Genomic DNA, 25,233 nt, shown 5'->3' on the forward strand with positions numbered 1-25,233 from the left:
CCAGGATCTTGGCAAACCCTTTCCTTCCCTACCACCACCACCCCCGCCCCCAGACACCACGGGGTAATCTAGGAAGCTCCTGAAATAGGGGCAGAGGGCAGGCAGAAGGGACTGTGTATGTGAAAAGAGCCCCTGAGTGAAGAAGTGGGAGGGTGATAGGTCTCAGACCCCCAGATCAGCCAGGCTGTCCAGTGTGGTTCCAGGTGTGTCTCAGGCCAGGGCATAAGCTCCAGGTAGGGGTACAGGGAGGCCTTGTGGCTCAGCAGGAAGAACTCTTCACCTGGTTAGGGCCTGGCTGTCAGTCTTGCATCCTGAGCTGCTGGTCAGGCTGTGGCTGCAAATAGACCAAGCTGAACTAAGGCTTCACAGGACAAAGGGCAACCAGGGAGAGCTGGCACTATGCTTCAGGGGACCTCCCCTTTTAGGGACCCTTGGAAGCTCTGCTGACCAAGGGGCTAGGGCCTCACCTCCTACATACCCAGCTACCCCATCACGGCAACACGAGGTTGCCCCACTTGGTCCTTGAGCACCAATATGTAAGTCCCAGAGCCACGGAGTCAGTGACCTCTGAATGGATGGCAGCCCCTCCCCCCAGGCACTGGGCCAGACAGGCAGGGATCCCTGGAGACCTGGGTGGCCTGGGAGGGCCCAATCCTGGGCCAGCCCCTGAGGGCTGGATTCTGGCTGCAGGCTCTCTGCTCATCAGTCAGTCTACTCCCGCCTCCAGAGTCCAAGGGTCCAAGTGGTAGGCAGTTTGAGCTGTGCTGGGCACTACAGAGGGAGTCCGTGCTGGAGAAGGTTGGTAGGTGGGCAGCATGGGATTCGAGGAGCTGCTACACAAGGTGGGAGGCTTTGGGCCCTTCCAGCTACGGAACGTGGCACTGCTGGCCCTGCCCCGTGTGCTGCTGCCCATGCACTTCCTCCTGCCCATCTTCCTGGCTGCTGTGCCAGCCCACCGCTGTGCCCTGCCTGGAGTCCCTGCCAACTTCAGTCACCAGGACGAGTGGCTGGAGGCCCACCTGCCCCGGGAGCCTGATGGCAGGCTCAGCTCCTGCCGCCTCTTCACCCATCTCCAGGCCCTCCCCAACACCACGCTGTGGGGAGGGGGGCAGAGCCCTGGGGAGCAGCTGGAGGGTGAGCCCTCCACAGTGCCCTGCCCTCAGGGCTGGGAGTACGACCACTCGGAATTCTCCTCCACCATTGCAACTGAGGTACCCGAGCTGGGAGGTTGGGGGACATGCGAGTGGATGGGCCTGCCATTGCCTTGGGTGATTACCATGTGGGCATTAGACACCTTACTTTACCATTTAGAGTCTCAGTTTACCAATCTAGATGGGATCTATAAATTCAAAGTACTGAGCTTCGTTCCCGGCTTGTAGTAAAGCCCCTGTGTGAGAGCTGCTATCATTAACTGGGAGGTGATTAGGGCAGGTGAGGGCTAAGATGGCTCTAAGGAGCTGGGGCAGAGATTTGAGAAGGGTGTTTCTGTACTAAGAGGTGGAGAAACAATAGAGGACTCCTCCCTCTTCCTTTTTTCCGGGCCCCAGGTCTAGGATTTGTATAATCCATCTAGAGGAGTGCAGGTGGGGGCAGAGTCTCTCTGGGAAGGAGCAGAACTCCTATTGTCACAGTCAAGGCCTTCTATGGGAAGACACTGAGGCTGCAGAATTGGGGAAGGGCAAAGTTTTCCACCCCCCCTCCCCAAGCTGGGGTGAATAGTTGGGGGCTATCTGACATGGAGGTACCAGGATGGCACAGTTGACCTCAGAAGAACCTGGGGTCTAGGAGAAGAGGGATTGGTACCAGCTGGAGAGGGCCCTGTGCCCATAGGAGGCCCCTCCCTGCCTGTCCCTGCAGTGGGACCTGGTGTGTGAGCAGAAAGGCCTGAACAGAGCCACTTCCACCTTCTTCTTCGCCGGTGTGCTGGTGGGGGCCGTGGCCTTCGGATATCTGTCTGACAGGTGGGGTGAGGTAGGGGGGCCAATAAGGGTGTGGGGTGGGGAACCCTTTCCACTAGCTGGGGTATGGGCCTAGTATATCTCTGTCTTGGGACTTCCCTTCTACAGGGCGCTGACCCTGCATGAACCCGTGCAGGTTTGGTCGGCGCCGTCTGCTGCTCGTGGCCTATGTGAGTTCCCTGGTGCTGGGCCTGGCATCTGCAGCCTCAGTCAGCTATACCATGTTTGCCGTCACTCGCACCCTCACTGGCACGGCTCTGGCTGGCTTCACCATCATCGTGATGCCACTGGGTGAGGCAGGCAAAGGTCGGGTAGGGCCTAGAAGACTGCAGGGAGGCAGTTGTCAAGGGTGAGACTGAGCCCATCTGGCCCTTGCTAACTGTCTTCCTGTCTCCAACCGCGCCCTGGGTCCAGAGCTGGAGTGGCTGGACGTGGGACACCGTACTGTGGCAGGTGTCCTGAGCAGCACCTTCTGGACAGGGGGTGTGATGCTGTTGGCACTGGTCGGCTACCTGATACGGGACTGGCGATGGCTTCTGCTGGCTGTCACCCTGCCTTGTGCCCCAGGCATCCTCAGCATCTGGTGAGACCTGGGGGTAGCTGGGGAGTGGGAGATACAGGAGGCCAGAGACAATTAATCAGAGGCTGAGATTCGAAGACAGACTGAGAGATGAAGAGAAACTGTCAGTGACCAACAGAGAAAGAGAGACAGAGATCAATACAAAGAAGATGGCACCAGGCATGTGAAGCAGAGAAACGGGAACAAAATATAGAGAGATAGAGATGGAATGACAGAGACAGAACCACTGAGAGACAGTGAGAGACCAGGTCCGAAAGGCAGACTCAGAGGCACAGATAGAGCTGAACACATGAGTGACAGAAGAGACAGAGCCAAGCACAGACAGGCTGGTGCCCTGGAGGGGTGGGGGTGGCGGCCAAGCCAGCACAGGGGTAGGGAGTCCAAGCAGGAGGTGGGGGGCTGGGTGAGGTGGGCATTTCATTGCCTCCCCAAAATGAACTGGTTTTGGATGATCCTTGTGGGTATGTCTGTATGTCTCTCTCTCTTTCATCCTATGCCCTCTTGTCACCTGTGGGTGAAGTGGGTAGCTGGTCCTGGGGGCTGAGGTTTTGGGAGCAAGACCAATTCAGTTGAGTAGAGAAGGGACTCCCAGGCTGTGGAGGACCTAGGCCTGGGCAAGGAAGAGTGGGAAGAGGTGGCTTTGAAATTGGGCCTTAAGGGATGAATAATAGTTCATCAGGTGAGGAGGGCTTGGGAAGAGAACACATTCCAGGCTGAGGGGACTGTGTGTGGAAGAGCCTGGAAGCTGACAGCCTGTGGTGTGCCCAGGAGGGAGACCTTAGGGCTTAAGGCACTCTGACTGAAGGGCCTCCTCCTGCCCCCCAGGTGGGTGCCTGAGTCTGCACGCTGGCTTCTGACCCAGGGCCGTGTGGAAGAGGCCCACAGTTACCTGCTCCGCTGTGCCAGGCTCAACGGGCGGCCTCTGGGTGAGGACGGCCTGAGCCAGGAGGTGAGAGTGAATGTATGTGTGAGTGCATGCAAGTACGTGTGTGTGTGTGTGTGTGTGTGTGTGTGTGTGTGCCCTGTGTCAAGGGTCCCCTTCCTGGGATCCACTCTGTGTGCAAGAAAAGCTCCTGGCCCCCAGTGGAGTGTTCCAAACTCTTCAGAATGTCCTACTGGCCCTGGTGGGCCACACCCTTGACTCAGGACCCACCCTACTCAGCTCCCACGTGCATCCCCTCCCCCACTACTGCAGATGAGAAGGATGGAGACCCAGGGAGAACAAGGTGCCTTGTTCAGGCCACATAGCCAACTCTGATGTCACAAACTCTCCTCCTTCCCCACCAGGCTCTGAGCAAAGTGGCTGCTGCGGAGCGGGTGGTCCGAACACCCTCATACCTGGACCTGTTCCGGACTCCAAGGCTGCGACACATCTCATTGTGCTGCATGGTGGTGTGGTGAGGAGGGGGCTGACCTGGGCCTGGTGGGGTGGGGGAGGGGCACACTCCACTGGTGCTGAGTGTGAGAGGACAAGGGACAAGTGAAACTGTAACTGCGGATGGCAGGAGGATCCGCCTCTAGGGGGGAAGGGGGCTCTGGGAGGTCAGGATGGAGCAGGCATCAGAGACACGTGGGGTTAAATTCAGGCCCTGCCACCTCCTTACTGTGAGCCCTTTGACAGGTCACTTAACACTCTGAGCCTCAGTGCCTCTTCTGTACAACCGGACGCTATTAGTTCCTATCTCACAGGGTTGCTGTGAAGATTAGGTAAAGGTGCTTGGGCTACTGGCATGTGCTGCACACTCAGAAGGGATTATGGGGACACGGAAGACCGTGGGCAGCGGGCTCCGAAGGTGGGGGAGACGGTCCCTCTAAAAGGCCAAGGCTCCTGAGAAGAGAGGACAAGGGGGCGCGAAGGAGGACCCCTGAGTGGCATCGCGACCCCCCTCAGGTTTGGAGTGAACTTTTCCTATTACGGCGTGAGCCTGGATGTGTCGGGACTGGGGCTGAACGTGTACCAGACGCAGCTGCTCTTCGGGGCCGTGGAGCTGCCCTCCAAGCTTCTGGTCTACCTGTCGGTGCGCCACGCCGGACGCCGCCTCACGCTGGCAGGAACGCTGCTCGGCGCCGCCCTCGCCTTGGGCTTCAGGCTGTTGGTGTCCTCCGGTGAGCCCCGCCCCAAGCCCCGCCCATTCCCGTAGGCCCCGCCTTCTGGCCGAGAAAACCCCGCCCCCCAGCTCTTTCCCAGAAGCCCCGACTCAAGGCCAGTTAAGTCTGGCCCTCTCCGGAGGCTCCACCTCCTATCCTGGGAGAACCTCTGTTCTGCAAGGCCTCCTCACTGCCTGAACCCCTTTTCCTCCAGAGGTGAAGTCCTGGAGCACCGCCCTGGCGGTGATGGGGAAAGGTTTTTCTGAAGCTGCCTTCACCACTGCCTACCTTTTCACGTCGGAGTTGTACCCTACCGTGCTCAGGTGAGGGGTCCCAGGCAAGCCACCTGGAGGGAGGGCTTGTTAGTCACAACTCTTATCAACACGCCTACATACACACACTGCACCTCAGTCCCTGTCGCCCATTCCTTACAGAGCTAATCAGAGCTGTTTGCGTTTGCCTAAGTTTGGGAGGAGGTGGGGCATTTAATCTTCTTTACTAAGTGACCTTGAGCAAGGTCAGACAACTTTTCTGGGCGTCCTTTAAAAGAAAACAGTCGCAAAAGGCCCCATCTGGGGCTTCCCTGGTGGTGCAGTGGTTGAGAGTCCGCCTGCCGATGCAGGGGACACGGGTTCGTGCCCCGGTCTGGGAAGATCCCACATGCCGCGGAGTGGCTGGGCCCGTGAGCCATGGCTGCTGAGCCTGCGCCTCTGGAGCCTGTGCTCCACAACGGGAGAGGCCACAACAGTGAGAGGCCCGCATACCGCACAAAAAAAAAAAAAAAAAAAGAAAAAAAAAAGGCCCCAACTGTCCATCCCATCCTACTCAACACAGCCTAAGCAGAACTGCCCTTGGGTGTTGTCTCTGGACATAAGGCCCTGGCCCTTTCAGGTAGCTATTGACAGGTGGGGAGGAGATGGGTAGGCAGCTGGGCATGTTTAGAAAGCCTTGTGTCTCCTGTAACATGGCAGGGTCTGTTCCAGCTGCTGACCCCTTCCTTTCACGCTACCCTTTCCCCATCCTCTTTCTGATGACTTTTTTTTTTCCTTCAGCAATACCTAATTGGTACTATCAGAATGGGGGCCCATCCTCTGGTGGGTGCTGGCTTGGGGGCCCCTGGCCTAGGGGTGGGTGGGAAGACCACCTGAAAGAAGACTCAGCTTTCTTAGCTGTCTGGGAAGAAGGGGGCACCAGGCCCTGCCAGCCCAGAAAGGGAGCCCCGTGAGGCATGACCGCAAGTGGGTGTGAGCACCAACCCCCTCCTCCATCCTCTCTCTCTGAGCAGACAGACAGGGATGGGGCTGACTGCACTGGTGGGCCGACTGGGGGGCTCTTTGGCCCCACTGGCAGCCTTGCTGGACGGAGTATGGCTGTCACTGCCCAAGCTTGCTTATGGGGGGATCGCCCTGCTGGCTGCCTGCACTGCCCTCCTGCTACCAGAGACAAAGCAGGCACAACTACCAGAGACCATCCAAGACGTGGAGAGGAAGAGGTGTGTGCACAGGACTGTGTCTGTGTGAGCACATGCATGTGGGTATGGGTGCTCAGGTACCTGACACCTTAGGTAAGATTCAGAGAGGAAGACATGTCTGCACATGTGTGTCTGGTGCATGTATGAAAGTGTGCATGGGTATGTGACCTGAGGTATGTAAACTGCGTGTATAGAAGTGTACATGAGTCCATACCTGTGTGTGTGTCCGTCCAGGAAGAAGAGGATGTGTACACACACTCAGGTATGCCTACATGTCAGGGATGTGTCAAGCATGTGTGGGAGTCACTTGTGGGAGTACATGTGTTTGTATATCAAGAGCTGGGGGGAGGCCTAGGCCAGCCCTATGGGGCAGGCTGGGGTGGTAGGCTGGGAGGATAAACCCCACCATTGCTCATGACTCCTTCCTCCTCAGTGCCCCATCCAACCCTCAGGAGGAAGAGATGCCCATGAAGCAGGTCCAGGACTGAATGCAATCAGGGGCAGGCCCTCCATGGAAGTTCTGCAGCAGGGGCTGGGAAAATAGAAGGGCAGGCCCTCTGACCAGGGCTGGGGGCAGTGAGCCCCCTGTCCAGGGCTGGAGTTGCCCCCTCTCTGTGCTCATCCAGCCTTGACTATTTGGCCTCCAGCAACAGAGCAACTTCCCAGAATGCAGTGGGCTGCTGAGAATTCTGGCACCCCTCTCATGGCTGGGGGGATTCTGTAAATAAAGGTGCCCCTTGGGTTAGGGCAACAGTGAGGAGCTGTGGGATGAGCCCTGGATGGGAAGCCACTGAGTTTGGCCCTGGGTTCTGGTCCCAGCTTTGTCACTGATTTCTGGGTGACCTTGGGCATGTGGCTTTCCCTCTGTGGGCCTGTCTGGTCGTCTCTCAAATGGATAATGAAGCTTCTTAGCAGACCTCGGCGCAGGATCTATCTGCTCTCATGCTCAAGTGAGATGCTGAATAAGGTGCTTCCTCTAGAGATGGTGCTAAAGAAAGAACTGTCCTATGACGACTTCTGGTACCAACAGGGCTGGTGGGCATGCTGTCCACTGCGTGGTGCTGGGAGCTGCCCAGTGCCAGAGCCAGGGTACCAGGAGAACAGAGCTCTTTGTTCCCATGGCTGGCTTTGCTACCTCCCAGTCACTTTGCAGGGTAATGCATCCCCACACCCCTACACTCCCCACCCTCCAACCCACTGTCTAGGCCTCATGCCCAAAGAAGAGTTGAAGGCATGGGAGCTAACATTTTATTGGAGAAGCCAAAATAAACACAAGTTTTATGAGTACCTTGAAGTTACAGAATTTGCTGGGTCAAGGGATTGGGAAGACCAAGACACTAACCTTCAAATGGGGTGGCCTATGTCCCCTGACCAGATAGGAATGGGAAAGGAAGAAGTTGGCAGAGAAAGTGTAGACTCTGGTCTACCATGGAGCCTAGGCCCAGGCCGCCAGAATCACACCTTCTCCCACCCTCATGGGACTAGAGAATTCTGTAGCTTCCATTGGACCATGGAGAGGATGATGGGAGGCCTGAGTTAGGGTGACCTCTGCTATGAGCATCTCATTTGATCTCCACGGGGTCATAGATGTAGCAGCCCACATCACCAATGTTCACACCTGAGGGAGAGAGCCCCATCACCAAGGGCCTTGGGGCTGGGGAGGGTGCTGGGCTGAAGGCTGGAGGGAATTGGGAGGGGTCTGGGGTGTGTTTGACCACAGGGGAAGTTGTCCACACATCCCCACAGACCCACATGCCATACTTTAGGCCCATTGTCTGGGGTGGGGCTGCCCACCTTTGGGGCCAAACAGGTAGCCATAGCAGGGGATGTGGCAGTAGGGGACGCCGTCATGCTGGGACACAGAGAGAAAGAGAGACATCTCAGCTTGGCTCTTTTCCCATCTGCAGCCTCCCTCCTCCCAGCATAATCACCCACCCCTGCCCTGCTCACCTCAGCGTGACTCCCAGCAGTCAGGGTCTTCCGGCACCGCTGGCACCTCAGACAGGGTCGGTGCCAATTTCTGCCCAAAGACATCACCTTCTCAGCTGGTGGGGGAGAGATGGTAGTTCAAGGGGCAGGGCAGGGAGACCCACTTGCCTTGTACCACCTCCCTGCCCTTTGATGCCCATCCTGCACCCCTCTCTCCTAGCTTTCTGTTGTCACTTACCGAAATAGACGGGTTCCTTACAGCCAGGGCACAGCGAGGTCTCCCCAGTGAACGTCTTCGTGTGGGGAGGGCCTTTAAAGGGAAGAGGCCCCCGCTAGGGCTGAGGTGGAGGCCAGGCCTAAACAGGGCCCATCAGCCCTGCCCTGCATATGGCACTGTCCTCTTCCAAAAGCCATGCTCATCCCAGAGCCTCCCACCCGCATGGACATGAGCCTGCCTTCCTCAGGCAGAGCTGAGTCCCCTCTGACTCCACTTCCTGCCCCATCCCTACCTGCAGGAGGGACCACCTGCTTCCTTCTCAACCTCCCAGGGGCTCAGGTGCCCACCAGCCCAACCCCGTCAGCAACTCAATCCTCAGGAAACCTGAGCTGATATAGGAGCTGGCCAGGGCAGGGGTGTCAGGTGTTGGGGAGCACAATGTCACTGCCCACTCCAGGGGATGGAGGAAGGTACAGGGAGAGGGGAGAAGTGGAAGAAATGTGAGGGGCTGGCCCATCTCAATGACCCCTTACTCTAGGTCATTCCTTCCATGGCCCTGGCCTGGGAGGGGCCCGGGTTCCAGGCCAGCTTTGCCTCTGACTAGCTGTGTGACTGCACAAGGTCATTTGCCCTCTACAGACCTCAGTTTTCTCACCCGTAAAATGGGGGTGATAATGCCACCTGCCCGATTTACCTCTTACTCAGCAGCTGACAGGAGGAAACATCAAAAAAGGGGCCACGGAGAAGAGAAGTCTTTGCCATGAAAAAAGTTGTAGGAATGTGAAGCAAAGGACTAGGTGGGATACTGCCACCTGGTCCCCATCCCCTGTTCCATCCTGGGGAAGGGTCAGGAGGAGGAGTAGCTGGGGCTCGATCTCACTTACTTTTCTTGCCCTGGGGGAGGCCAGTCCTGGGCCTGGGGGGGCTGAAGCTGCTGGGGCTAAGAGGAGTAGCGCTGGCAGGGGTGGGGGTGGGGGAATTGTAGAGGTAGGAGCCCACACCACCAATGTTCACCCCTGCAGAGAGAAGAGGGGAGGTCAGGCTTGAGCCTCTAGCTCTCAGCCACATGGAGGGTTCTGCTGTCCCCTGGCCCCTTCCAGGCTGGTACTTACCCCTGGGTCCAAAGAGAGCCCCATAGCATGGCTTGTGGCAATACGGCCTTCCGTTGTGCTAGGCACAAGCAGAGGGAAGAGGACTGCTTAGGGCCCAAGGGGGCTCTCCTGTGCCCCACAGGCTTTTCCCCAGGACAGGCTGCCAGGTGTGTCTGTCTACTGGCCTGGGCTGCGGGGGCTGGGAGCAGTGAGGGGTGAGCTGGCATGCCGGAACTGCCATTGTGGTCAGGGAGACAGGGAAAGAGCAGGTCAGGAAGCAGTGCTGCTTCCCTCCCCCACCTGACGAAACGCATGGGATCCACCAGCACAATTCAGGCTCCCCACATGCTGGCTGGTGTGGTGCCTATCGGGTAGGTGATCTTGGGAGTTGGCTGCTGAGGTTGCCTTTGGTGGGCCAATGGGGCTGAAACCGGGGGCTGGTGACTCGGCGACAGTGACAGACACAAGGCTGTGCACCCTAGCCCGGCCTCACCTCTGCATGCCCTCCTGGGGACAGGACGCTGTGGCAGTGCTCACATTTCAGACAGAATGGGTGCCAGTTCTTGCCCAGGGAGCTCACCTTCTCTGCTGTGGGGGACAAGGTGCAACCGGGCAGAGCCAGGCCAAGCACAAGGCGCCCTCCTTTCCCCCCTGTTCCCCCCCACCGTGATTCCTAGAGACGATGGGGAGTGTCTCCGGGAGGCCAGTTCCATCCCGCCCGAGTGCTGTGCACCCCATAGGTGGAAAAGGGGGCTGGGACCACACCGTGGACAGCTCCTTGCGTCCTCATGGAGCCCAAAGGCTCTCACTCGCCCCGTCTTCTCCCCTTCCTCCGCCCAGGCCTCACCAAAGAAAACGGGTTGCTGGCAACGTGGGCAGGTCCAGCTCATGGCTCCGCTCTGAGCAGCCGGCGCCGCACACTGCACACTGTGGTCAAGTCCTCCGGGGTTCAGTTCCCGCCCCCTTCGCTGGCCCCTCCCATGGCTCAGCCTTGAGCCTCTTTGGGCTGAATCCGCTGCTCCTCCGTTCCCGCTGGCTGCCAGAAATTTAGAACCACTCCACCTGGGGAACGCAGGCAAATTTGCTGTTACTTCCAAACACTGAAGTATCAGACCGGTGGACAGGAGAGAAGATCCTGAAGCTAGACTGGGAGGGGAGGGAGTAATGAAGACGCCTGGAAGGGTGGCACTAGTTCCTGGCTTGGTACAGAGAGGAAAACTGTTCAGAGTGTAGACGCCATGAAAACACCATTATTTCCCCAAATCGAGGAGTTAGGCATTCTTTGAAATGGTTTCATTCCGCCTTCTCCGTGGCAGATGGTTAAGAGCTACGGAATCTGGAGCCCATCTCTGTTACTTACTCATTCTTTGGCTTCAGGCAAATTACTTAACCTCCGTTTTCTTATCTGTACAATGAGTAAAGTAATAAGTTTCTCCCTCATAGGACTGTGGTGAGAATTAGATAAGTTAATACTTGCAAAGTGCCCAAACAGCACGTGGCACCTAAATGCTATAAAAGCAGTAACTATCATTATGATGGATCCCACAGTGAACCCAAGACTCAGTCTGGAAGCCCCCAAGCGGGGTCTGCATACTATGGTTTGCTCATAAAATTATAATGCTTACTTTTTAAATTTAAAAGTATAATTCAGACACCAATTACATATTCCTAATTTGGTTTAAGATGTTTTAATATTTGTTAAAAGTAGCTCAGCAATGCTTCAAAGGACACTCCAAGAAACATAAACCCACAGAATGAAAGAAAATATTTGCAAACATGTATCTGATAAGGGTCTAGTAATCAGAATATAGAAAGGATTTTTACAACTCAACAATAAAAAGACAACCCAATTAAAAAATGGGAAAAGAATGTGAATAGAGATTTTTCCAAAGAAGATATACAAAGGTCAACAAACACATGAAAAGATGCTCAGCATCATTTGTCATTAGGGAAATGAAAATCAGTAACACAATGAGGTAATAGTATACACCTACTAGAATGGCTATAATAAAAAAAGATGAGTGTCAGTGAGGATGTGGCAAAATTGGATCCCTCATACAATGCTGATGGGAATGTAAAATGTGTAGCCCTTTGAAAAATAGTCTGGCAAGTCCTCAAAAAGTTAAAACTTAGAGTTACCATATGACCAAGCAGTTGCACTCCTAGGTGCAACCGTCCACACACACACACAAAAAGCATATGTCCACACAAAAACTTGAAATGAATGTTCATAGTATTGCTATTCACAACAGCCAAAAGATGGAAAAACCCAAAGCCCATCAACTGATGAATGGATAAATAAAATGCGGTCTATCTATGATAATGTATTATTTGGCCATAAAAAGGAATGAAGTACTGATGCATGCTACAACATGAATGGACCATAAAAACATTACATTAAGTGAAAGAAGCCAGACACATACCACCACATATTGTATGATTCCATTTATATGAAATGTCCAAAAAAGGGAAATCCATAATGACAGAAAGTAGATTAGTGGTTGCTAGGGGTTTAGGGGAGGGACAATTGGGAGTATCTACTAATGAGGAGAAATGAAAATGATCTGGCATTAGTGGTGATATTTGCACAACCTTGTGAATATACTAAAAATCATAGCTTTGTACACTTTAAAAGGGTGAAATTTATGGTATGTGGATAATGTCTTAATAATTATGCCTGAGGGGAACTACTTTTTTTAAAAAAAGGTAGCTCAGTGGACTTCCCTGGTGGTCCAGTGGTTAAGACTCCACACTTCCAATGCAGGCACCATCAGTTCGATCCCTGGTCAGGGAAGTTCCTCATGCTGTGAGGTGTGGCCCCCCCGCCCCCCAAAATAAAAAAACAACAAAAAAAGGTAGCTCAGCATATGAGGGGCAGAAGAGAGGCCTTGATTACTTTGTGCCAGGGCCCCAGCAGAGGAGACAATTCCTCGATGAAGTATCATGGTGAAATGAAGAGTTTTCCGGGAATAAGTTCCTGTGTTTTGTCAAGTCAGTTCAGAAATGGCTGAATGAGGCGTGTACTAAACTGGGTTGCAGCGCTGTGCTCTGCTAGGTGAAAGGAGTCCTATTTGTGTCTTAGGAGTTGGAGATCCTCTCTGGACTTCAATCCCCTCAGATGGGCAATGGGGATGGGACTGGTGTCTCTGAACTTCTGCTTAACACTCCTGTTTCCTCACTTGTCTCCATGAGTACTTTTTGCTTCTAACAACACTTGCTTTATCCTCCTTGATGACTTCTGAAGGTGGAAGGCTTGCACATTGTGAAATGAACTTTTCTACACTTTCTCATTATTTGTTTGTTTGGGGGAACATTTCAAGATCCTTAGTGTTATAACTGTTTCTGGAAGGGATTCTTCTTTAACGAACTTGAAAAGTACTAGTTTTAGCCTCCACTGATATTTTACTCTCGTGTTTCTGCCTCTCACGTGTTTCTTCTTCAAGACGGCAGCTCAAGTTTCACTGCCTTTTGCTCTCTAAGGCTCACACGAAGAAGGTCCACATTAGGAGGCTGGGAGGACTTCACTGTTGTATCTATTCTTGGACATGCCGCCTCCTTTAGGAAGGCTAACTTCATCTGTCCAAGGATCTATCCTCAGAATTTCCAGGCCACATCAAATAATCCTTTTCTAAGGTTCCCCACCTCTATCTGCATTTGATCGCCTTGTGCCCATGCCTCAGCCTCTTAGTTGGGTCATCTTTACCCTGGCATCCAGCACAGGGCCCCATATAAAGAAACAAAGACTGAAGTGTTTACTCCTCTCCATCTTCTGTGGCCTTCCAATATTGCACGGCCACAACAAACACAGTATGCTTCATCTTTTCTATTTCAGTGCTTATGAAAGACTAGTTGAGGCTCCTCCTTTTCAAATATTTGCCATCCATTTACAGGTACAACAAATCACAGTATTCCACTCTTCTTCCTTGCCTGGCTTCCATTATTCTGACTCTAACCCAAGAGTCTTTTTTTTTTTTTTTTTGCGGTACGCGGGCCTCTCACTGTTGTGGCCTCTCTCCCGTTGCGGAGCACAGGCTCTGGACGCGCAGGCTCAGCGGCCATGGCTCATGGGCCCAGCCACTCCGCGGCATGTGGAATCTTCCCGGACCGGGGCACGAACCCGTGTTCCCTGCATCGGTAGGCGGACTCTCAACCACTGCGACACCCGGGAAGCCCCTAACCCAAGAGTCTTTGTAAAGAATGTTAACAGGGAGAATTAACATCTCTGTAGGAATGCGTTTGCAGTCACTAACAGTGGCTGTTTTGAATACTTTGTGTGACTAAAACCTCTAAAATGATGTTTTAACAAATACCACAAATGGATAAGTCCAGTTGAGTGTAAGTATTGCCTACTCAGTTGAGAGGGTGTAGTTTATATCATCTCTTATAAGAGGCAGACCCCTCTTTCATAAAGATAACTATTCCCTTGGTGCCCCACCCCACTTTTTTCCTGCACAGACCTCTGTCACAGTATCTGTAATGTTGTGTTACACTTATTTACTTTTCTAACTTTCTTCAGTTAACAGGATTGATTGAGACTTACTTATCTGTGTATCTATAGTATCAAGTATAGTGGGGGTGCTCAGTAAATGACAGTTACTACTACTATTATTAAAATCTTCCACTAACACTCTTCATGTTTTTATTGTCAGGTACATATATGTTTTAGATTGTTGTATTTTCTTGATGAATTGACCCTTTTATTGTTGTTCTTAGGCTGAAGAAACAAGCTTTTCAACTCTAGGTGAGTGGTAGTGGGAGATAATGGCCTTAAATACCTGGAGGACTGTCACATGGAAGAGGCATTAGGGGTACTACCAAGACCCCTGGATAGAAGTCACAGGGAAGCAGATTTGGATTCAGTCCACAAAAAGAACCTTCTAATAGAGCCAAATATGCAGTGACTGCTTCAGAAAGCAGTGAGCTTCCTGTCTCTGGATGTTATAAGTAATGCCGGAGAACAAACCAACTAATTGTCATTGTTGCAGAAGGAATGCAAGCATCATATACAGACAAATCTTTAAGGTTTCTTCACAATTTGACGATGTATTATTTTGTGATTCCATTCCCCAAGAGAGTTTGAAATCTGTGTTAGCAAGAGAGCATTGCTAAAATAGTGACAGCTACCACCTATGGAATGCCAGTCGTAGGCGTTATACTTATTACTTCTGATCCTACAAAACCTGATGAAGGATTTAAACATTACATTACCAACTGTACAGAAAAGGAAAGTGGCTTGGAGAGGTTAAGAAATGGTTCAACACCATACAGACCCTCATGCGTTGTGACTCTTGAACTCATACTTTTTCTACTTGATGCTCCGAAGCATGGTTTCTGCTAAGCTACCCAAGTGTTTCAGTCTGAAAGGATACTACTCTTGTCTGTACAGCATCTCTGTACTAATTGATAAGAAGGCCTATCCACGTAAATAATGGGTTGAGATACAAGAGGCAGGGAAACGTCATTAAAACTTTCCCATGGCTTCTCGGTACCCTCAAGATAAAGTTTTTAACTTGGCTCTAGGACCCTCCACCTTTCCAGTCTTCTAAGCCATTTCTCCTGTTGCCTCAACCTCTGTAATTACAGTAAATGAGCTTCTTAAATCTGCCAAGTTCTTTCCTGCCTCGGGGCCTTTGCAAAAGCTATCTTTTTTCTGGGAACTTGCTTCTCCAATATCTTCATCTCACTAATTCTGCTCCCTCCCCTCACCTATTCAATACCAGGCTATTGGCCCCAGGCACTCCCTCCTATAGCATCTTGTGCTGGGAGTAAAGGGGGTAAAATCTATGACAGCTGTGTTTTCCCTGCCTGAGTGCTGAACCAAATGAGGGAAAAAGTCAAATGGAGACCCCAGGATAAAAGCCCGAGTTTGTAGCTTAGTGGGAGGGTAAAACAGGTCTGCCAACTTCCCACCCACCTCCCCCGCCACATTCTAGGCTTTGTGTACCTCATTACTCTGTGAGCCCTATGAGGGCAGGGACCAGGACTGTTCTGCCAACCACTGCATATGCTTCCAATGCCTTGCTTAATCTCTAGCACATGGTGCTCAATAAAAATTTGTTGGTGAATGAATGTTAAATTTTGCACACAAGTCCCCCTCAAGTGTGAGTAGATGAGGACCAGTGGGAGAGATGTGCGATTACGAGTGGACTGGTAGGGGTTGAGAGTTTTGTTATAACAAAAGCCCTGGAGCAAGGGGAGCTCAGTTGTCTAGGAGTAGACTCAGGAGTTTGTTTCTTAATATACATGAGGATCAGCATGTATGATGCAAAATGGAATACGATTTAAACTGATCCTGATTATAAATACTAGGAGACTAATACAGTAAAAAGGACTGAAAATTTGCTTTGGCAGCAAATCAGTCCCACTTTACAGTCATTCACAAGAACTTACTAATTCAGCCTAATTAGCATGTAGCACAATTATGCCTATCATTAAATATATGGCAAAAGAGAGAATGAGGGAAAAGTGTTGTGTAAACTGTAAAGCACCTTACAAATATGGCTGCTATCATGTGTCAGGTTGGCACTGCAGTGAGTTTTGATTATAACTATAAATTCCACTCATTTTATACCTTTGTAGATTTGTTCAAGTACATGGCCATACGCTTGTCACTTTAAGGCATTATCAAAATTTGTATCTATGGATGACTCTTAAAAGGTTTCACTCAGTTCTGTATGTTAATGAAAAATCAGTCTTACCTCTTTATTGTTGTGTTTCTCAACCTTTATTACCCATAACCCTTGTGCTTTCTCACTCCATGTTTTGAATATCCCCTACAACTAGTAAGTTTTACTTTCTATAGTTTATGAACAAAAAATAAAAATAGAAACATACACACAAAACAAAACCAGACTGAAATGCTTTCTTAATATACACTAATCCTCCCACCTGTAGATAATTGCTGCTGTATAATCACACATTATTTATGGCTCTTGCAAGAGTCTGTCCGATATTTCCCTTGTTTCCCAGCATCAACTTGCCATCATATGAACCTGTTGAGAGCACTCTGTATTAGCTACTTGTGGTTAGCTGCTTAGGGCTATTGAGTGAGCTACATTTTGTGATTCAGTGGTATCAGCTGGACTAATTCAGAATCAAGACTGCTGGAAAGGACTTTTTGCCCCTTCACCATGTGTGCCTTCAACCTATGCTTGTGAAGATATCAACAACAGCTTTAAATGATGGTTTTCCATGCAAAGATGGATTTGGCCTCTCAAGTATCACTTGGGAATGTGTATTTCATCTGAAAGTATATTTTAGAAAATGATCTCCAAATAATTTGCAGCATGAAAAATGTATCCATATTCTGGAAACTGAGAGAAGAATAAGAGTGAAACTTGGTGGTCAGCTTACTTATAAATCTGATAGATGGTGACAGTGCTCCTTGGTGGAAACTACCAGCAACTTCCTCATCTTCTTACTAAGGTCTGGGGGTTAATTTTTTTTTTACAATATACAAGAATAGTCCTTCCATGTCACGAGACTATGTAATAAGACTAAAACAGTTTAATCTTATGAATTCAGACAAATGCAAATGCTTACCTTTTTATAGAGGAGTCTTTCAGTTCCTCTATGAAGCTCAAGGTCACAGAAGCAGAAGCCATGTTCTAGCCTCTTCCCAACTCCAAAACAATTGGGCTTTCTCTCTTCTCCTGAGCTTTTGGAACAGGCAGAACTGTAAGATCTTTATTTCTAATCTCTTACTACCCCATACCCTCACCACCAAGAAAAGGGCAGCAATTACTAGTATCTTAGTGGGGATAAGAACCTGAGCACCATCTTTTGATAAAAAGCCACAAAGAGGGAAGGCTACAAACAAAGAAGGCACTGAATCTTCGCAGCTCTATAGGGGACATTTTATTTTCTACTTAGAAAGCATTTCCTTTGGAGAACTTCATCTTCCCCCACTGCACATTAATTCAACTTAGTCTAGATTCCTCATTAGGGTAGACCCTGTCTTCCCAGGGTGAGCTTATGACCAGGGCCTGGTCTGGATACTTCATCCACCTGGTCACAGTAATTGTTCAGAGAGAGAAATGTGGCCCAAGTCACACTAATCAACATCCTCCCTGAGATTTTTTTGGTGCTATAAGGAAAGATACACCTCATTTTCTAGACAGAGGCCTATAAGAACCATGGCAGCTTGAGCCTGCAGGTGCTAACTTGCATCTGAGTGGAGAGAAAATAAGAAGTTAAGCGGGGGCTTCCCTGGTGGTGCAGTGGTTGAGAGTCTGCCTGCCGATGCAGGGGACACGGGTTCGTGCCCCGGTCCGGGAAGATCCCACATGCCGCGGAGCGGCTGGGCCCGTGAGCCATGGCCGCTGAGCCTGCGTGTCCGGAGCCTGTGCTCTGCAACGGGAGAGGCCACAACAGTGAGAGGCCCGCATACCACAAAAAAAAAAAAAAAAAAAAAAAAAAAAAAGAAGTTAAGCGGAGCTGAGGAAATGGGGAACAAAGAGGCCTGATGACATCTCTGACCTCCTGGATCTAATTCTGACTCGGTTTCCCAATTACCAAACCACAAATTACCACCTATTCATTTTTTTTTCTTAAGCTTGTATGAGTTTAGTTTCTGTTACAACCAAAAGAATCCTAATTAATACAATATGTACCTTTATACAGACAGAAGTGCTTCTTCTTGTGTTTAAGAATTACATCATGTTGTGTAAAGTTCTGAAACCGTAGGTAGTTTTATACACACATTTTCTTTTTTCTTTTTTTTTTTTTTTCGGTATGTGGGCCTCTCACTGTTGTGGCCTCTCCCATTGCGGAGCACAGGCTCCGGACGTGCAGGCTCAGCGGCCATGGCTCACGGGCCCAGCCGCTCTGCGGCATGTGGGATCTTCCCGGACCGGGGCACGAACCCGTGTCCCCTGCATCGGCAGGCGGACTCTCAACCACTGCGCCACCAGGGAAGCCCAATATACACACATTTTCTTAATGCATGATTTTCAGGATAACGTTGTAAGAAAAAGACTAGAAAATAATATGTAAGAAATGGATCTTAGACAAGTAATCCAATTAAAAATGGGCAAAGGATTTGGACAGTTCTCCAAAGAAGATATACAAATGGCCAATAAGCACATGAAGAGATGCTTGACATCATTAGTCATTAAAGAAATGCAAATCAAAACCATAAGGAGATACCACTTCATACCCACTAAGATGGCTATAATTAAAAAAGAAAAACAGAAAATAACAAGTGTTGGAAGGATGTGGAAAAAATGAAACCCTCATATTCCTGGTAGGAATATAAAGTGGTACAGCTGCTGTGGAAAACAGTTTGTTTGACAGTTCCTCAAAAAGTAACATATTGTAATGTCACAGAAATGGCACCGCAGAGATCTCCAAGAATCAGTTCCTCCACTGAGGCTATCATTAAGCTGGCAAAAACTGACAGAATCAACTTTTTCAGAACTCTGGAATCTAATAAAAAACTTACAGTGGAGTCCAACCAGTGGTGTGCTTAATGAAAAAAGCAGCTGCAAAATTTGAGTAACAAAGCATTGTAGCATTTTTGCTTACCCATCTAACATCCCCCATTCCGCAGCTTGGAGGTGGCCATTGGGACAGCAGCCCATATTCCTGGTGTGGCTTGCGGGTGCCAGGGGAAGATAATATGCACCTTGTTCTCAGAAGATTGTAGCTGTGAATCTTGCCCTGTCTAGCGGTTCCCCGAGGAATCTGTGCTGAGGCTGACCTTGTTTTGCCCCCCTCAAGCTGGAGCAGCTTTCAAAGCATCCATTGAAAGCATTTAAAGACATATACTACCAGTGGCTGCACAGAGAAAGAAACAGCGAATGGAACAAGCATCAGACGGATCTAAAAGTCTGGAAAGGAGGAGTCTGAGGAGGAAGATACATGGGGAAATAAGAACTCTGAAGGGCTACCATGTGTATGGGGAAATCCAGCATGTAAAGTATATGCCCAGAGACAGATGAGAGTTCAGAAAAGACCTGAGAGGACCCTAGGCTTGCACCTTTGGCTGAACTTTGGGTTCCACGCAGCCAGGAGGTGAAGGCCAAGGCAGAGTTTTAGGCAGACTGGCTTAGCATTGAAGTGGTGCCCCAGGTCAGTGTCTGCAAAGACCAAGAGAAGTGGGTTTTTTGTCTGTTTGTTTTTGTTCATTTTTTCACTCCAGGCATTTAAGGAAATCTCTGTCAGGTCACTGACTGCTGAGATACTGGAACAGAGATTTAAGGACCAAACACAAGCATACAGTCTTAGCAAAAATAGTTTGGAAAAGTCAGTAAACAAATGATGACTACAGACTTCAATAATCAACAACAGCAAAACTTGGGAGGGGGATCTGACTCCCAGACTGACACATCATAATATTCAAAATGTCCAGTTTTAAACAAAAAATCACAAGGTATAAAAAGAATAAAGTATTGTTCATTCACAGGAAAAAAGAAGTTTATAGAAACCATCACCAAGGAAGCCCAGACACTGGACTTATTAGACAAATATTTTAAATCAAATATTGACATAATTGAAGGGGAAATAGACAGTTCTATGATAACAGTTGGAGATTCCAATACTCCAATAATGAATAGAACATCTAGACAGAAGTTCACTAAGGAAACAGACGACTTGAACAATACTAAATTAACTAGATCTAACAGACATACAGAATACTTTATCCCCAAACAGCAGAATACCCAATCTTCTTAAGCTCACATAAAACATTCTCCAGGATAGATCATATGTTAGGCCACAAAGCAAGTCTTGTACATTTAAAAAGATTAAAATCGGGCTTCCCTGGTGGCGCAGTGGTTGAGAGTCCGCCTGCCGATGCAGGGGACGCGGGTTCGTGCCCTGGTCCGGGAGGATCCCACGTGCCGCGGAGCGGCTGGGCCCGTGACCCATGGCCGCTGGGCCTGCGCGTCCGGAGCCTGTGCTCCGCAGCGGGAGAGGCCGCAGCAGTGAGAGGCCCGCGTACCACAAAAAAAAAAAAAAAAAAAAAAAAAAAAAAAAAAAAAAAAAGATTAAAATCATACAAAGGATCGTCTCCAACCACAATGAAATAAAGCTAAAAATCAATAACAGGAGGAAAACTGGAAAATTCACAAAATGTGGAAATTAAACAACACACTCTTAAAGAACCAATGGGTCAAAGAAAGATTCAAGAGAGAGATTATAAAATACTTTGAGATGTGTGAAAATAAAAACACAATATATCAAAATGTATGGGGTACAGTGAAAACAGTGCTCAGAGGGAAACTATAGCTGTAAACATTTTTAAAAAGAAGAACTCAAATCAACAACCTAACTTTTACATCTTGAGGAACTAGAAAAAAACGGAGCTAACAAAAACAAGTGAAAAGACAACCTACAGAATGGGAGAAAATATTTGGTAAAGATCTAGTATCTAGAATATCTAAAGAATTCTTGGGGCTTCCCTGGTGGAGCAGTGGTTGAGAGTCCACCTGCCGACGCAGGGGACACGGGTTCGTGCCCTGGTCCAGGAAGATCGCATGTGCCGTGGAGCGGCTGGGCCCATGAGCCATGGCTGCTGAGCCTGCGCGTCCGGAGCCTGTGCTCCGCAACGGGAGAGGCCACAACGGTGAGAGGCCCGCATACCCAAAAAAAAAAAAAAAAAAAAAAAAAAGAATTCTTATAATTCTACAACAAAAAGGCAAACAACCCAATTAAAAAATGGAAAAGGACTTCACTAGACATTTTTCCAAAAAAGATATAAAATGGCCAAAAAGCACATGAAGAGATAGATGCTCAATATCATTAGTCATCAGAACCACATTAGTAAATCAAAACCACAATGAAATATTGGGATGGTTATAATATATGAAAAAGGAAATTAAGTATTATGAATATGGAGAAACTGGAACCATCATACATTTTACTGGAAGGGATGTAAAATGATTCTGGTGCTGTGGAAAACTGTTTGGTGGTTCCTCAAAATGTTAAACATAGAATAACCATATGACCCAGAAATTCCACTGCTAGGTATATACTGAAAAGAACTGAAAATAAGTACTCAAACAAATACTTATGCATGAATGTTCATAGCATACTAGGCACAATAGCCAAAAGGTGGAAACAACCCAAATGTCTATCAATGAATTAATGGATAAATAAATTGTGGTATACACAGACAATGGAATATTATTTAGCCATAAAAAGTAATGGAATACCTATACTTGCTATAGCATGGATGAACCTCAGAAACATTCTTCTAAGTGAAAGCAGATAGAAAAGGTCACTGATTGTATGACTCCATTTATATGAAATGTCCAGAATATGTAAATCCACAGAGACAGAAGGAAGACTGGTGATTGCCAGGGTCTGTGGGGAGGTAGGAATGGGAACTAACTGCATAAGGGACACAGGGTTTTATTTTGTGGTGGTGAAAATGTTTTAGAACTAGACAAAGGTTTCGGTGGCACAACACTGTGAATGTACTAAATGCCACTGAACTGTTCACTTTAAAGTGGCTAACTTTATGTTATGTGAATTTCAGCTCCATAAAACAAAAACAAAAAGCACCTGAGATAGCAGTTATATTTCAGGAAAGTAGTGACTGCAAGAGAACAGGAGAGGGGCTTCAGGGCTGTTGGTCACATTCCATGTTTTGATTTGGGTGTTGGTTACCCGAAGTGTTACACAAACTGTTCACTGTGTGAAAAGTATTGAGCTTAACACTTGTGTGTGCTTTTGTTTTGTAATATGCACCTTATACTTTAATACAAAATTATATTTTTTAAAAAGTTAGAGTTGTCATGACCCAGTACATACCCAAGAGAATTGAAAAGTATGTCCACACAAATACTTGTACACAAATGTTCACAGCAGCATAACAACAAAAAAGTGGAAATAATCCAAATGTTTACCAACCAATGGATAAACAAAATGTGTTTATATCTATACAGTGGAATATTATTCAACTATAAACAATGAAGTACTGATACATGGTACAACATGGATGAATCTTGAAAATGTTAAGTGAAAGAAGCCAAACACGAAAGACCACATATTATACGACCCCAGAATTGTCCAGAATAGGTAAATTCATAGAGACATAAAGCAGACTGATGATTGCTGGTGGCTTTGGGGTAATTGGGAATGTCTGCTAATTGCGTTTTTTAAGTGGGGTGATGGAAATATTCTGGAATTAGATAACAGTGATTGTTGCACAATCTTCAATACGCTCTTCTTACACACTTTAAAATGATGAATCTTATGTGAAATTTAATGTTATATGAATTATATTTCAATAAAAAAGTAGATTTTAAATATTTAATCATTCATAGTGTATGTGAACTCTAGCATATCAAATTTTAAAAGTCCAAAGGGAAAAATATTATCCTACAAAATATTTCCTTTCCCTCTGCCCATGCCCGAAATCAGCACATCTCAAAGGTGGACTCCAGACATTACTGAAGAAGGGAGGTATAAGCAGCAAACCAGGGGCTGGTAGGTAGGTGAGTCACATTTAGGAATAAAAGCTGTGACCAACACCCTTGATTGTCCGTGAGCAGAGGAATGTGGTAGCTGATGAGAAACAGATCTTGGACTGGAGCAAGGGAGAGAAAGTAGTGGTGACAAAGTGTTGGCAGCCCTGGCACCAGGCTGCTTTCCATTGCTTCATCCACAGGGTCATGCCTGAGGAATGAGTAGTCATTAACTGATATAAGCTCAGCAAAAAGAGGCCCTGAGATACTTCTTACCCCTTACTTCTTCCTTCTTATTCTGTCGATGGCTTTGATTGTATATTATGCAGTTCTTTATATTTATAGTGTTATGAGTAGTCCCAAAAGTTACCCAAACCACAGATTTATTTGGGCAGTAAAGCAGACCTCCAGTACTCTAAAAGTGCCAGCATTTACAAATCAGAAATAAAACTAGGTTAACAGTTTTAAGGGTAAATTTGGAGTTGGGGCAGCTCAGATTTAAAGAAATCTCAGAGTTTAAAGGACTTAAAGGTCAGGTTCTCATCCTCACTGTGTTCCTGAGCCCAGTTCCAAAGCACAAAAGGGTGTAAAAGACACACCTACTGGCTTTTTAGATGAACAGAGAGTAAGGTGTTTCCTTGGTATTTTGAAATGCTTGCCTGTTTCTGTGTACCAAAAGTTCTGTGTGTAGAAGAGGTAGTAAGACTGAATGGAAACTGCAAGACAGCTGTCTTGAAGTCTGAAATCCCAGGATTTTTCAAACACATCCTTTGTGATTGTCCCCCCTTCCCTGAGACTCCTTTGTCTATTTATACCCCACTCCTCTAAGGACATACCCAATTTTTACCCTGATTCTTGTATGGACCAGGTAGGAAGGCTAAAGCCAAGACAGGAGATGTTTTACTAGCTGGGAGCATTGGGCTCAGGGCCCAGGAGGGATAAGAAGATCTGAATTCCACAGCTTTAACGTGAGTATCGTGGCACAGAATGAGAGATGGAAGTTAGGAGACAATGTGAGATGAGGAGTGGAAAGTTTAAAATATACACCTTCTATGCCTATCCTCATCTTGTTCCTCCTCTACCGGTACAAAGATATAGACATACATAAATAACATATTCGCTCACCCAACTCACCACTTCCTGGCAGCTAAAATAACAGAGCCTTCTCCATAACCCATTCCTGCCCCAGCAACCATACCCACCTTCTGGAAGTCAGACCCTAGAGGTGACTGCCCTTTGGCCCCAAGGGTACTCATCATTTCTGTGGCTTCTATCCCTGTCTCCCTGGGGTAAAAATGTCTTCTGCAGTCCTTCCTTCTAGAAATATGAAGACTTCTGCAATTGCTCCTGAAAAGAAAGGAAGATAGGTGGGTTAGAGTCGGTAAATGTCATCATAATCATCCTTATGTAGGTATACCGGCTATGGGAGGGCTGGATTGAACTTCAGGAGGGGCAAAGTATCGGAGAGATGAAAGAAAACAGTACCAGAATATGCTTGATTTAATTTTTTTGCTATCTTCCTCTACTGTAACGTAACTCTGTCTCTATTGCTTTGGCCGCGCTGTGTGGCATGCAGGATCCTAGTTCCCCAACCAGGGATAGAACCCCTGCCCCCTGCAGTGGAAGCGCGGAGTCCTAACCCCTGGACCGCCAGGGAAGTCCCTCTGTCTCTTTTTTTACTCTGCTCTTTCACTTCTCTTAAACATGCTCATTTCCCTTGTTTTCTACAAAACACTTTTCTTGCCTGATGCTCCATGAGTGGAAGGAATAAAAGCCTGTAAAGCTTTCAATCAATACATCTAGATACGAGTTATCTTCTGTCTTTCTGCATGCAACAAAGACTTTGTGGTATCTTTTGTGTACCTGCATTAAAGTAAGCTTTGTGAAGACAGGTATCTTGATTTATATAATGTCCAAGTGCTTGTACAGCATGAATGGAAATGCATAACCAGCTCCACAGAGGTAGGAGCTAGAGAAAGGGAAGAGGAGGAGAGGAAGATGAGTGGTATTCTTGAACGTACGTAACCTAGCCTTGATGGGAGTAGAGGAATTTAGGAAATCTTGAGGGAAAAGCAGCAAGACCTATTTGTAATAATGGAAAACTGATGTGAGGAGTGGAGACAGAGATGCACTGAGCGGAAAGAGATACAACTTTAAAAAAAAACACTATTTTTTAATACATGAAAGTATACAGAAGAGAAAAAAAACCAGTCTGTAATTCCACATCACCAGATAACCCCTACTGACATAAAAATTTCCTATATGTGTGTGTACCTATTTTATGTGTATAAAATATTTGTATTTTATACAAAATGCATTTTCATGGTCTGAATATTCAAACAAAAAGGATAAAAAATAAAGAGTGAAAGCATCACTCCTTCCTCTTCCAAAGGCAACTTTTTTTGGTTTTTTGGTTTCCTTCCAGAAATAAAACTGATGGCTTGATTTACAGTTTTGATGACATGACGAGGATGCTGGGCCATGAAA

At 47.9% G+C, this 25,233-nt stretch overlaps 3 protein-coding genes across 4 annotated transcripts in view; 1 reads left to right on the plus strand and 2 right to left on the minus strand.

Annotated features, from left to right (window-relative positions):
* Positions 1-705: 705 nt before the first annotated feature.
* SLC22A7 (solute carrier family 22 member 7) lies at positions 706-7,384 on the plus strand. 2 transcript variants are annotated; one of them, XM_032648384.1, is made up of 10 exons: positions 706-1,211; positions 1,858-1,961; positions 2,095-2,249; positions 2,373-2,541; positions 3,364-3,487; positions 3,826-3,935; positions 4,430-4,644; positions 4,841-4,949; positions 5,912-6,118; positions 6,531-7,384. In XM_032648384.1, the coding sequence occupies exons 1-10, from the start codon at positions 816-818 to the stop codon at positions 6,583-6,585; spliced, it is 1,644 nt and encodes a 547-aa protein (XP_032504275.1). In that variant the 5' UTR covers positions 706-815; the 3' UTR covers positions 6,586-7,384. The 2 variants fall into 2 exon arrangements, with proteins under 2 accessions (XP_032504275.1, XP_032504276.1); XM_032648385.1 differs by having other exon boundaries at positions 754-1,211; positions 6,550-7,384.
* Positions 7,332-24,084, minus strand: CRIP3 (cysteine rich protein 3). The gene is made up of 10 exons (XM_032648386.1): positions 23,949-24,084; positions 16,877-16,991; positions 10,182-10,396; positions 9,828-9,922; positions 9,356-9,413; positions 9,128-9,259; positions 8,265-8,336; positions 8,048-8,142; positions 7,892-7,949; positions 7,332-7,715 (listed from the first exon to the last, which is right to left on the minus strand). The coding sequence occupies exons 2-10, from the start codon at positions 16,936-16,938 to the stop codon at positions 7,660-7,662; spliced, it is 843 nt and encodes a 280-aa protein (XP_032504277.1). The 5' UTR covers positions 16,939-16,991; positions 23,949-24,084; the 3' UTR covers positions 7,332-7,659.
* The window catches only part of ZNF318 (zinc finger protein 318), a 31,927-nt gene continuing 30,669 nt past the window's right edge, over positions 23,976-25,233 (minus strand). Inside the window, exon 8 of the mRNA XM_032648383.1 lies at positions 23,976-24,093. Coding sequence (XP_032504274.1) covers positions 24,064-24,093 — 30 coding nt within the window. The 3' untranslated portion in view covers positions 23,976-24,063. The remainder of the gene's footprint in view (positions 24,094-25,233) is intronic.

Source organism: Phocoena sinus, chromosome 11 (assembly GCF_008692025.1).
Source record: "Phocoena sinus isolate mPhoSin1 chromosome 11, mPhoSin1.pri, whole genome shotgun sequence".
In the NCBI taxonomy this organism is placed as follows: domain Eukaryota; kingdom Metazoa; phylum Chordata; class Mammalia; order Artiodactyla; family Phocoenidae; genus Phocoena; species Phocoena sinus.

Excerpts from the sequence above, each read along its gene's own strand:
- SLC22A7 (XM_032648384.1), top strand. The coding sequence starts at position 816 with ATGGGATTCGAGGAGCTGCTACACAAGGTGGGAGGCTTTGGGCCCTTC. Across the intron at positions 2,542-3,363 it reads CCAGGCATCCTCAGCATCTG|GTGGGTGCCTGAGTCTGCAC; the intron begins GTGAGACCTGGG and ends CCTGCCCCCCAG. Across the intron at positions 3,488-3,825 it reads AGGACGGCCTGAGCCAGGAG|GCTCTGAGCAAAGTGGCTGC; the intron begins GTGAGAGTGAAT and ends CTTCCCCACCAG.
- CRIP3 (XM_032648386.1), bottom strand. The coding sequence starts at position 16,938 with ATGGCTTCTGCTTCTGTGACCTTGAGCTTCATAGAGGAACTGAAAGAC. Across the intron at positions 9,414-9,827 it reads CCCCAGGAGGGCATGCAGAG|CACAACGGAAGGCCGTATTG; the intron begins GTGAGGCCGGGC and ends GCTTGTGCCTAG. Across the intron at positions 7,950-8,047 it reads CTGCTGGGAGTCACGCTGAG|CATGACGGCGTCCCCTACTG; the intron begins GTGAGCAGGGCA and ends TCTGTGTCCCAG.